This window comes from Galeopterus variegatus, unplaced genomic scaffold (assembly GCF_000696425.1).
Source record: "Galeopterus variegatus unplaced genomic scaffold, G_variegatus-3.0.2 Scaffold3812, whole genome shotgun sequence".
NCBI lineage: Eukaryota > Metazoa > Chordata > Mammalia > Dermoptera > Cynocephalidae > Galeopterus > Galeopterus variegatus.
In genome coordinates this window covers 107,019-119,384 of record NW_007729923.1, presented here as the reverse complement: position 1 = coordinate 119,384, position 12,366 = coordinate 107,019, and the positions used below count along the sequence as shown (strand labels likewise).

Genomic DNA, 12,366 nt, shown 5'->3' with positions numbered 1-12,366 from the left:
CCAGTTCTTCCAGGACCTAGACGATGAGGAATCCTGGATAGAGTATGTACTGTATGGTGGACAAACTCACAATGGGTGAATAATCCAAGAGAGAAGTTGATCCACCAAACGTGTTCCAATGTATGCTGAAATGAAATATGCAACTGTTTCCTGAAGTTGGAAACTTCTTAATCACGTTTGCCTAAGCCTAAAGTTAACATTGATTTTATTTTTTACCTCCAGTTCTTCCAGGACCTAGACGATGAGGAATCCTGGATAGAGTATGTACTGTATGGTGGATAAACTCACAACGGGTGAATAATCCAAGAGAGAAGTTGATCCACCAAACGCGTTCCAATGTATGCTGAAATGAAATAATGCAACTGTTTCCTGAAGTTGGAAACTTCTTAATCACGTTTGCCTAAGCCTAAAGTTAACATTGATTTTATTTTTTACCGAATTTCCTCACAGGATGCAGGCAGAGAGAGGCAAGTATGTAGGGAGTGGGGAGCAGTTTATGCACATGTTGGGACCAGAATTAAGAAGTCATATATTTTTGTTCTAGAAAATTCATAGCGTGTAAAATGCTCACGGAAACACCTAGGCATTTACAGCTTACCTAGATGATCAGATCATTGTCATTGTTCTTTCCATATCCAGTGTACCTTATATGACACCTAACTGGACAACAGACAGATCATTTTATATGGCATCTGCCATAGTTTCAGCACTTATTTTATTTTGATCATAAAATTATAATTGGTAAAATATTAGAAAATCAAATAACTTGGCTACTTCCCATTTAACCTGACTTATTATGTTTCTCTTCTACAAATCTGCTGATGTTTATGACTAATCAATGAATTAGAGGAAAGCATAGATCATAGGATAACAAATAGAATATTTTAAAAACCTTTTTAGAAGCCATAAGGTGGCATAAGCTTGTCTATGATGTCTTTGCCTGTGCTTCATGGTGACATTCAAACATTGACACTTCAAACCATCCAGCTGCCATAATTTCTATAATATCAGGTCTTTATACCCATTCTAGCTAAATTTATTGTTGATATTAATAGACAAAAATAGTAAAATCCATGAAGGGCATATATAATTTTTTCCATTTTTTTTTAAAAGAGTAACAGTCGTCTGTATACTTGAGCACGGAAGAGAAGACACAAAGGTAGAAAGGCAAAGAGGCAAATGATAAGCCTGTTACGGCTGCAGCAGAGATCAGTACGTTGCTTTAATTTGTGTCAGCATGAGTCAGAAGTTTTGCAAAAAGCCTCTGTCATTCTTTATTATTTTGGTTACTGGCACAGAGTATTCCAGAATTCACCACCTCTCCCACCCCAGTCATACACATGCTCTTAGAAAATCATTGCTCTAGGTGACCTTAAATGTCTAAACTGCACATTTTCCATTTTCTTCCTTGGTCCCAGGGAAAAGTTGGTACGAGTGAGCTCCCAAGACTATGGCAGGGATCTGCAAAGTCTTCAGAACTTAGTGAAGAAGCACAAACGCCTGGAGGGGGAGCTGGTGGCACATGAACCCGCTATCCAGGTAGGAATGGAATATCAGACCTGAAAAGATAAAAATAATCTAATAACAGTGCCTCATATTACAGATAAATAAGATGGTGCTACAAATATGAAAGTAAGACGCCAAGATCACAGAGTTAGTCACAGAGTTCGCAAGTGTGCTTTTCTCTCCACATTTTGTCTTTTATAAATAGAAGCCTGGAGAGGAACCCATGCTCTTCTCTGAAAGGAGCACTCCTAATACTTGTGGGCAGTAAATGACAATAGGGATATAGGTTGGGACATCTGGGAAAGCTGTTCCTGAGCCATATGGAAGAAGGCGACTCTGTCTAGTTTGGCGGTAGGGTCACTCTATGACTGAATAATCAATAAAACAGATCATGGAGAGTAGTCTAGTGAAAGTGCTGTGATATTTGCCAAAATATTTGGGAAAGTTTAGCATGATAGGTCTCGCTGCAGCTTCCTTCATACTTCTAGGATTTTCAGGACCACCCCAAGTCCCGTGGAGGGTAGGAAGGTTAGATGCTCTGCCAGGGGACTATAGCTAAATGGGGAGAGATTGTGGGATAATGTGACTTGGAGGGTGTGTGCTCTTTAGAATGTGCTGAATATGGCAGAAATGCTGGAAGACAAGGCTGCTGTGGGGCAGGAGCAGATCCAGGAGCGGTTGGATCTGTTTGTTCAGCACTGGGAGAAGCTCAAAGAGTTGGCCGAGGCTCGGTGAGTGTGGGATGGAAAGCCCAATTCTTTTCTTGAATTTTGGGTATTACGCTGGTGTTGGGAAGATACTTAAGTTCTGCTTAGCAGTGGCTGCTCTCCCCAATTACCCATCTCTCTTCCAAGTCCCTGAACAAATGCCATCTTTCTATGAAGCTTTTCCCCAGTTACCCAGGCAGAAGTGGTCACTGCCTCTCTTCTGAATAAAGCCCTCCTACTGAACTTACATGCATGTCTTTTATCATTGTTCTTCTACATGTGTTATCCTTCATAATAGGTTATTAAAGACACATCTGTTTTACTTTATCTCTTTGGCTAATATTACGTGAAGCCCTTAGTAATGAAAGAGTGCAGTATTTTTTTCCCTTACAGCCATATAGCCAATTTGAACCACATAGTCATATGAATAAGTATGACAATTTCTGTCTATGTTTCATGCCTGTTGGCAGTAGGAAGACATTTGTCCCTGGGGAATAAATGGGAACTTCTGGCATTTTGTGATGCGTTCATCATGTAAGAAGGAAGGCAGTGTTCAGAGTAGAGAAGGTCATTTCTTAGCTGCTCATGGTCTCCAGCTCTGAATTCTTAGCATCCTCTTTTGTTTGGACAGGGTTTCCTTCCTCCAAGAGAGTTTCCTAGAGGGGAGATAATGCCACAAAATGAATGTCTAGGGCAGGAGTCTCTTGCACTCACAGGAGATCTGCAGCACTGCACAGCAGGCACGTACCAGTCTGTGCTCTGGCCCAGGTCAACTGGGGCTGCCTTGTGAGAACATGCTGGTCTGCTCTGATGAGATTGTGCTACCCTGCTGTACTCCTGTTGCTTACCAGTTGCTTCTTATCCTTACCGGGTTTACCACCCTGTTATAGAGGGATTCGGTTGGAAGAATCCCTAGAATACTTGCAATTCATGGAGAATGCTGAGGAAGAGGAAGCTTGGATCAGTGACAAAGAAGCTCTAGTTGCCCGAGGGGATTCTGGAGACACACTGGCTGCAACTCAGGTGAGGAACAGGCAGAATGGATCAAATTTTTTCTCTTTAATTTAGATCTTTTCTAAAGTAGTCAGTGTTTTCACCTGTAAAATTAGATCTTCCTTCTGGTGGGAGAAAAGGAGATGAGGGAAATATGGGTCATTCTGCCAATTTTAAATATAAAAAAGAAGTCAAGGTCTAACAAGGTGACTTGTCTAAGGTCATGAGCCCCAGCAGGTGAGAAGGCAGGACTTAAACCTCAATCCCATAATTTGTGACCCGTCTGTGAGTCAAAGACATCATGGTTAAAGGCCTTTCCTTATAGGTTATAGCTCTTGTAGTCTACAGATTTCCTAAAGATCCCTTCAAATCCTGATGGCACACTGATTTGGAATGAGTTCTTTTATGTCTATGCATTGGTTGCAGTTTCTGAAAATATAACTTTAGGAGAAAGGCCTACCAGACAGAATCATTCCACAGTTTAGAGAAACCCTTTTAAATGTAGAATTGGGTTTCACAATAAAGAAATGAACAAGTTCTCAGTATGATCTTGAGTTAATATGGGTTTTGACAGCTTTTCAGGGAGTGATTACAAAAGAATAATGTTCTTAGGACCTTGAGAACTGTGCCAAGTAGCCTAAAAATCAGGGATTTACCAGGAACTTTCTGTGGAGATTAATTCACTTTGATATGATGACATAGAGAAGGTTAAACCTATACAGCACATAGTTCAAATTATCAATTCTTATTTGTAAAAGCCTTTTAGAACATGTACATGAACACCACTGCATGTGTTGAAGCATTTTAAAGCTTCATAGCAAATATTCCCCAAAGCTTCCCTTTTTAAAATTAAAATTTTTATTTTCAGTAGATTCACATGAAGTTGCAAAATAATACAGAGCGTACATGAACACCACTGCATGTGTTGAAGCATTTTAAAGCTTCATAGCAAATATTCCCCAAAGTTTCCCTTTTTAAAATTAAAATTTTTATTTTCAGTAGATTCACATGAAGTTGCAAAATAATACAGAGCGATCCTATATAACCTTTACCAAGTTTCCTCTAATGGTAACATCAAGAAAAACTATAGTGCACTATCATAATCAGGATATTGACATTGTCAAGATTCAGTCAAAATTCAGAACATTTCCATCAAATCGTCAAGGATCCCGATCACTCTTCTACAGTCACACTCACCCACTTCCCTCCCGTTCCCATCCCATCTTACACCCTTGGCAAACACTAACCTGCTCTACATTCCTATAACTTTGTTATTTCAAGAATGTTGTATAAATAAAATTATACAGTATGTAACTTTTGAAGTCTGGCTTTTTCACTCAGCGTAATACTCACGATTAATTCATGTGTAATGATAGTTCATTTCTTTTTGTTGCTCAGCAGTATCATGGTGTGAGCATACCAAAATTTAACCATTTACCTGTTGAAGGACATCTGGGTTGTTTCCGCTTTGGGGTTATCATTAAAAAAAGCTACCGTAATTATTTATGTACAGATTTCCATGCAAACATAAGTCTATTTCTCCGGCATAAATGCTAGGGGGGATACGTGTGTAGTGACATCTCATTGTTTTAATATCCATTTCCTTAATGGCTAATGATGTTTTACATTTTTTTACATATTTGTTTGACATCTGTATATTTTCTTCAGTAAAATGTCTCATCGTGTCTTTTGCCCATTTTCTAGTTGGATGGTGTGTTTATTTGCATGTTTTATTTTATTGTGGTAAGAATGTTTATTGTGAAATCTATCCTCTTAATAAATTTTAAGTGCACAACACATCATTGTTGGTTATAGTACAATGTTGTAGAGCAGAACTCTAGAGCTTTTTCATATTGTTTGACTAAAATTTGTGCCTGATGAATGGTAATACCCCATTTTCCCTCTCCTTATCCCTTGATAACTACCATTTCACTCTTTTATTACATCAATTTGACTACCTCATATACACGGAATCATACAGTATTTTTCTTTCTATAACTGGCTTATTTAACTTAGCATAATGTCCTCAAGGTTTATCTGTTTTTTCACATATTGCAGAACTTCCTTCTTTTTTAAGACTGAATAATATTCCATTGCATGTGTATACCACCACATTTTCTTCCTCCGTTCATCTGTCAGTGGACAATTAGGTTGCCTCCACATCTTGGCTCTTGTGAATAGTGCTGCAATGAACATAGGAATGCTAATACCTTATGGATAAATACCCAAAAGTAGAATTTCTGGATTATATAGTTTCTTGAAGAATGTCAATACTGTTTTGCACAGCAGCTTTACTATTTTGCATTCCTACCAACAGTGTGCAAGTGTTCCAATTTCTCCACATTCTTGCTAATACTTGTTGTCTTTCTTCTTTTTTTCTTTTCTCTTATTTATTTATTTATTTATTTATTTTATGATGTATAGATGTGGGGTACAACGTTGATTTTCAAAAATTGTGTACGTGTGGTGGTTAGATCAGTATAGTTAGCTTATTCATCATTTCAATACACAGTCATTCTTCATGTCCTTTGACCAAGTCCTCATTAGCCTCTCTCCTTCTCCCCTCCCCTTTTCCACCTCTAGTTTTCTAAAAGTTCAATGTATTACTGTGTTTGTTGTTTCGTTCTTTACTTCTCTCTGTCTCTCTTTATTGTTCAATTATTTATTTATGGATTCAGATCCCAGTTATGAGTGAGAACATGCAGTATTTCTCTTTCTGTACCTGGGTTGTTTCACTTAATAGGGTAAAAAGACAGTCCTACAGAATAGGAGAAAAATATTTGCAAAATATCCAGAATATAAAAAAAGCTTAGACAACTTTACAGCAAAAAAACAACCAATCCAATTAAAAAATGGGCAAAAGAGCTGAAAAGACATTTCTCAAAGGAAGACAGTTTCTTGAAGAATGTCAATACTGTTTTGCACAGCAGCTTTACTATTTTGCATTCCTACCAATAGTGTGCAAGTGTTCCAATTTCTCCACATTCTTGCTAATACTTGTTGTCTTTCTTCTTTTTTTCTTTTCTCTTATTTATTTATTTATTTATTTTATGATGTATAGATGTGGGGTAGTAAAATGTCTCATCGTGTCTTTTGCCCATTTTCTAGTTGGATGGTGTGTTTATTTGCATGTTTTATTTTATTGTGGTAAGAATGTTTATTGTGAAATCTATCCTCTTAATAAATTTTAAGTGCACAACACATCATTGTTGGTTATAGTACAATGTTGTAGAGCAGAACTCTAGAGCTTTTTCATATTGTTTGACTAAAATTTGTGCCTGATGAATGGTAATACCCCATTTTCCCTCTCCTTATCCCTTGATAACTACCATTTCACTCTTTTATTACATCAATTTGACTACCTCATATACACGGAATCATACAGTATTTTTCTTTCTATAACTGGCTTATTTAACTTAGCATAATGTCCTCAAGGTTTATCTGTTTTTTCACATATTGCAGAACTTCCTTCTTTTTTAAGACTGAATAATATTCCATTGCATGTGTATACCACCACATTTTCTTCCTCCGTTCATCTGTCAGTGGACAATTAGGTTGCCTCCACATCTTGGCTCTTGTGAATAGTGCTGCAATGAACATAGGAATGCTAATACCTTATGGATAAATACCCAAAAGTAGAATTTCTGGATTATATAGTTTCTTGAAGAATGTCAATACTGTTTTGCACAGCAGCTTTACTATTTTGCATTCCTACCAACAGTGTGCAAGTGTTCCAATTTCTCCACATTCTTGCTAATACTTGTTGTCTTTCTTCTTTTTTTCTTTTCTCTTATTTATTTATTTATTTATTTATTTTATGATGTATAGATGTGGGGTACAACGTTGATTTTCAAAAATTGTGTACGTGTGGTGGTTAGATCAGTATAGTTAGCTTATTCATCATTTCAATACACAGTCATTCTTCATGTCCTTTGACCAAGTCCTCATTAGCCTCTCTCCTTCTCCCCTCCCCTTTTCCACCTCTAGTTTTCTAAAAGTTCAATGTATTACTGTGTTTGTTGTTTCGTTCTTTACTTCTCTCTGTCTCTCTTTATTGTTCAATTATTTATTTATGGATTCAGCTCCCAGTTATGAGTGAGAACATGCAGTATTTCTCTTTCTGTACCTGGGTTGTTTCACTTAATAGGGTAAAAAGACAGTCCTACAGAATAGGAGAAAAATATTTGCAAAATATCCAGAATATAAAAAAAGCTCAGACAACTTTACAGCAAAAAAACAACCAATCCAATTAAAAAATGGGCAAAAGAGCTGAAAAGACATTTCTCAAAGGAAGACAATACAAATGGCCAACAGGTATATGAAAAAATGCTCAGCATCACTAATCATCAGGGAAATGCAAATCAAAACAGTTTGAGATATCACCTCACCCTAATTAGACTGGCTATTATAAAAAAGACAGAAAATAACAATTGCTGGTGAGGATGTGGAGAGAGAGAAACCCTCCTGCACTGTTGGTGGGACTATAAATTAGTACAGACATTATGGAGAACAGTATGGAGTAAACAGTTACACATAGATCTTCCATATGATCCAGCAATTCCACTCCTCGGGATATATCCAGAGGATTGGAAAACATCACGTTCAAGGGATATCCACTCTCCCATATTTATTGCAGCTCTATTTACAAAACCAGGTGATGGAACCAACCTAAATGTCCGTTGATAGATGACTGGATAAGGAAATTTTGGTGTATATACACAATAGAATACTACTCTGCCATAAAATAGAATGAAATTCTACAATTTGCAGCAATGTGGATGAGGCTGGAGAAAATTATTAGAAGTTTTTTTCTCAATAACCATCCTGACAGGTGCGAGGTGATATCTTATTGTAGTTTAATTCAAATTTCCTTAATGATTAGTGAAGTTGAGATTTTTTTCACCTGTGGGCCATTCATATATCTTCCTTGGAAAAATTTCTATTCAAGTCTTTAGCCCATTTTTTAATTGAGATATTAGGGATTTTTAAAATTTATTCATTTTATTTTAGTATTGGATTTTATTAGTTTCTTATATATTTTTTAAACTAACTTCTTATCAGCTAAATGGTTTCTAGGTATTAATTCTCATTCCACAGGTTGCCTTTTTACTCTGTTAATCATTTCCTTTGCTGTGCAGAGGCTTTTTAGTTTGATGCAGTCCCACTTATTTATTTTTGGTTTTGTTGCCTGTGCTTTTGGTGTCACATTCATGTGATCACTGTCAAGACCAACGTCATGAAGCTTTCTCCCTGTTTTCTTTCAGGAGTTTTATAATTTTGGGTCATACATAAGTCTTTAATCCATTTTGGGTTAATTTTTGAATATGGTGTAAGATAAGGGTACATTTTCATTCACTACATGTGGAGGTCCAGTTTTCCCAAAACCATTTGTTAAAGAGACTGCTCTTTGTCCATTGAACATTTTTAGCGCCCTTGTCCAAGATCATTTAACCATATATGTGTGGATTTATTTCTGGGCTCTCTATTCTGTTCTATTGGTCTGTCTGTCTTTATGCCAGTACCATACAATTTTGATGACTGTAGCTTTATAATATATTTTGAAATCAGGAAATATAATCCCTCTAGCTTCATTCTTCTTTATCAAGATTGCTTTGGCTATTCATGGTCTTTTTTGGTGTTATATGAATTTTAAAGTTGTTTTTTATATTTCTGTAAAAATGCCATTGGGATTTTCATAGGGATTGTGTTGAATGTATAGATTGCTTTGGGTAGTATAAACATTTTACCAATATTAATCTTCCAATCAATGAATACAGGATGCCTTTTGACTTATTTGTGTCTTCTTTAATTTCTTACATCAATATTATACAGTGTTTAGTGTACAAAAAGGCAGTAGTGGTAGCAGTGTTGGTGGCGAGCAGTGGTGGTGGTAGCAATAGTGGTGAGGGCTGATATAGGTATATCTTAGGAAAATACAACAGAAGGTGGAGAAGTGCTGCTCTTCATGCTTTATCTTCACTTTTCCTTCTTCTAGCTACACAGATATCGAGTTTCCAGAGGTAGTCAGAAACAGATTTACAGAGATATTCAGTGATAACTCTGTGACTCCTTTAGGGTCAGTTCTTAGTTTAGGATGTCTTGATAGTTAATTTTTTCTGCTAGATATACTGTTTCATAGAATTATATAAAATCTCATTGAGGAAGAATCTTATATATCACTTTGATCAACATCCTCATTCCAAAATTGAAAAAAGCTTAATGTCATATGGTAATTTAGAAACAGTGTCACTTGTGTTCCTTTACTTCTTTCTTCCAGTAAGATTGTCCACTTTGACAAATGAAGATTTTGGGGAGAGGGACTTAGTATAGTTGTTCTAGAGGAAATGGACACTCTCCTAGACTGCCAATTTAACTGAATCAATCCTGGTGAATACCAGCACAGGGAGCCTGAATGGGGATGGTAACAGATTTCCTAGCCTTGGATATTCTGATTTTCACTAATTCACTTATGCAGAGCCTGCTAAAGAAGCATGAAGCCTTGGACAATGACTTTACAGTCCATGAGACACGAGTGCAAAATGTGTGTGCACGAGGAGAAGACATCCTGAGTAAGGTGAGCTAGTCCAGGGACTCCAGGTCAAACTTACATTTTTGTAAAGGTATGGGCCCACATATAGAGTCATAAGCAATGCTAAAATCGTATATAGAACCTTAACAATCACTTCTAAAGATGCTTTTTGTTGTCGTTCTCATCAAATAGTTAACTGCTCAATTGCCTTTTTCTGGAAATTCCTTTTTGAAGTTATTATACTTACACCTTCAGCTTTCCTTAAATCCTTCGCTGACACTCTTGCTGTCCTATGCAGAATATGATGTTTATAAAAATTTTACCCCTGGCTTGGCCATAGAGTACCACGAGAATCTAAAGAAATTTCTTTCTAAGCCTCTAGAGAGAGGGACTACTCTAAAACTTCTTTGCAAGTTGAGAATCATTCTTTTGTTTAAATGTTGTTTTTACAAAGCCATATTGATCCAAGCGCAATATGAAGACCCTTATGCAGAGAGGACTCCACACCTTCTGCAAGCTTACATCAACTAAGAAGGCTATATTTATGTGGATAAACATGAGAAGATTATCAAAATGCTGAAGTAAAAATAACCTTCTAGGACGTGGATGAATAATAGAATAATTACACTATACTTAGAGGAGAGTAGTGATGTATTTGGAATGAGAGACATGAGAGCTTTTAAATGGTACTAAAGAATTCACATTTCTAGTGCTGGACACTCATCAGTATATCTGTCTTTCTCCTTTTCCCTTCAACCTTGGTGTTGCAGGAGGAAAGTCAGAACAAGGAGAAAATTTCTGCCAAGATAGAGGCTCTAAATGAAAAGACTCCTTCTCTGGCCAAGGCAATAGCTGTTTGGAAGTTACAACTGGAAGATGATTATGCCTTTCAGGAGTTTAACTGGAAGGCTGATGTGATAGAGGCCTGGATAGGTATGATGTGCCAGGGCCAGGGTCCCTTGGGTTTGAGAAATCCTAATAAATCGCATTTGTGGAATGGTCTCTGGGGCTTTTTCTCTTACCATGGGAAAAGAGGTGCTTCATTCACTAACCACTTCTATTCTTTCTGGACACAATTGCACTCATATGCATACACACACACACACACACACGCGCACACACACACACACACAGAGTAACCACTTCTATTCTTTCTGGACACAATTGCACTCATATGCATACACACACACACACACACGCACACACACACGCACACACACACACCCACAGAGAAACATGCCGATAGAGTAACTAAGAATCATAATCTCAGAGTTCACACTATCTGAGAATTGATGATTTCATGTGTGATATTCAGAGGGGTAGGGCCATGGCAAAACCTTCTAGGAAATAAACTAAAATGTGTGTTTGATTTACTTACAATTTATGTCTAATCTAATTTTTTTTCTTTGAAACACTCAAGAGTTTTCTTGGTCCTGGCTCTGTTTCAGTAAGTTTTATCCTGCATAAGTCTAGAAAAACAATCCATTGTTCGCCACTGTTCCCAAATTCTAATGAATCACCTACTTTGAGAGTCAGGAGGCTTTCTTGTTGTCTGTTGCAAAAATTCTTTTTCTCCTTACCAGGGCTCGTACAAAAGAACAACTATCTTTCTCTGCTTATTTGTTATCTTTGCTTTTTAGCTGAGAGGGAAAAAAGCCTGAAGACCAATGGCAATGGTGCAGACTTCGCTGCCTTCCTTACTCTCCTAGCAAAGCAGGTAAGAGCAGGCTGCGGTGCTGATGCACGCCCAGAAGCCCAGACCCACATCACACAGAAGCTCAGTTCTACAGGGTTATTTCCTTTCCAACTTTCCTTCCTGATGTTGATAATTTGCTAGTTTCTCACTCTCTTTCATCTTTCTGCTTAGTTGTCTTCATTTTTTTTTTTTAGCAAACCAACTTTTGGCTTTTTGACTTTTCTCTGATTATCTGTGCATTGTATTCATTAATATGTTTTTATATCTTTATCCTCTTTTACTTTCTTTGGAATTAACTTTGTTTTTTTTTAAAATCTTGAGATAGATAATTATATTATCAAAATTTTAGTCATTCTCTTTTATAATATATTGTTTTAAATATTTAAATTTCCCTCTAAGCAAAGCTTCAGCTGCATCCTGCAAATTTTTTTGCCATTTTTGTTATCATTCTGTTAAATTTTTTGTGTCATTAAATTAAAATTTCTTTTTTGACCTATTGGTTATTTAGTACTGTATTGTTTAATTTCCAAACAATTGGAAACTTTCTAATTATTCTTTTTGATATTTATATCTAGTTTAGCTCAACTTTATTTTAAAAACATACCCTATGTTATTTCAGAAGCTTGATTTATATCCAAAATATGATTTGTTTTCCTGAATATTCTATGTACATTTGAAAAGAATGTATAATTTGTAGGCATTTATATTATCAACCAGCTTTTGGTTGTTAATGATGTTGTTTAAGTACTTTGTTAATTTTATGTATTTTGAGGCTAGGTTAAAAGTTGTGTTGACAGTTAGAATTGTGAAATCATCTTGTTGAATTGATACTTTTAATTATTAAATGTTCCTCTTTCTCTCTAATAACATTTTTTATTTAAAGTTTTTATTTCAGATGCTAATGTAGTATATACCAACTTTGGGTTTTTTTTTTT

At 36.3% G+C, this 12,366-nt stretch overlaps 1 protein-coding gene across 1 annotated transcript in view; it reads left to right on the top strand.

The window, feature by feature from the left end:
* Window positions 1-12,366, top strand: part of SPTA1 (spectrin, alpha, erythrocytic 1) — a 69,660-nt gene that overhangs the window by 45,589 nt on the left and 11,705 nt on the right. The window contains exons 33-39 of the mRNA XM_008586049.1: window positions 5-42; window positions 1,419-1,539; window positions 2,116-2,237; window positions 3,104-3,236; window positions 9,682-9,780; window positions 10,506-10,668; window positions 11,376-11,452. Coding sequence (XP_008584271.1) covers window positions 5-42; window positions 1,419-1,539; window positions 2,116-2,237; window positions 3,104-3,236; window positions 9,682-9,780; window positions 10,506-10,668; window positions 11,376-11,452 — 753 coding nt within the window. The remainder of the gene's footprint in view (window positions 1-4; window positions 43-1,418; window positions 1,540-2,115; window positions 2,238-3,103; window positions 3,237-9,681; window positions 9,781-10,505; window positions 10,669-11,375; window positions 11,453-12,366) is intronic.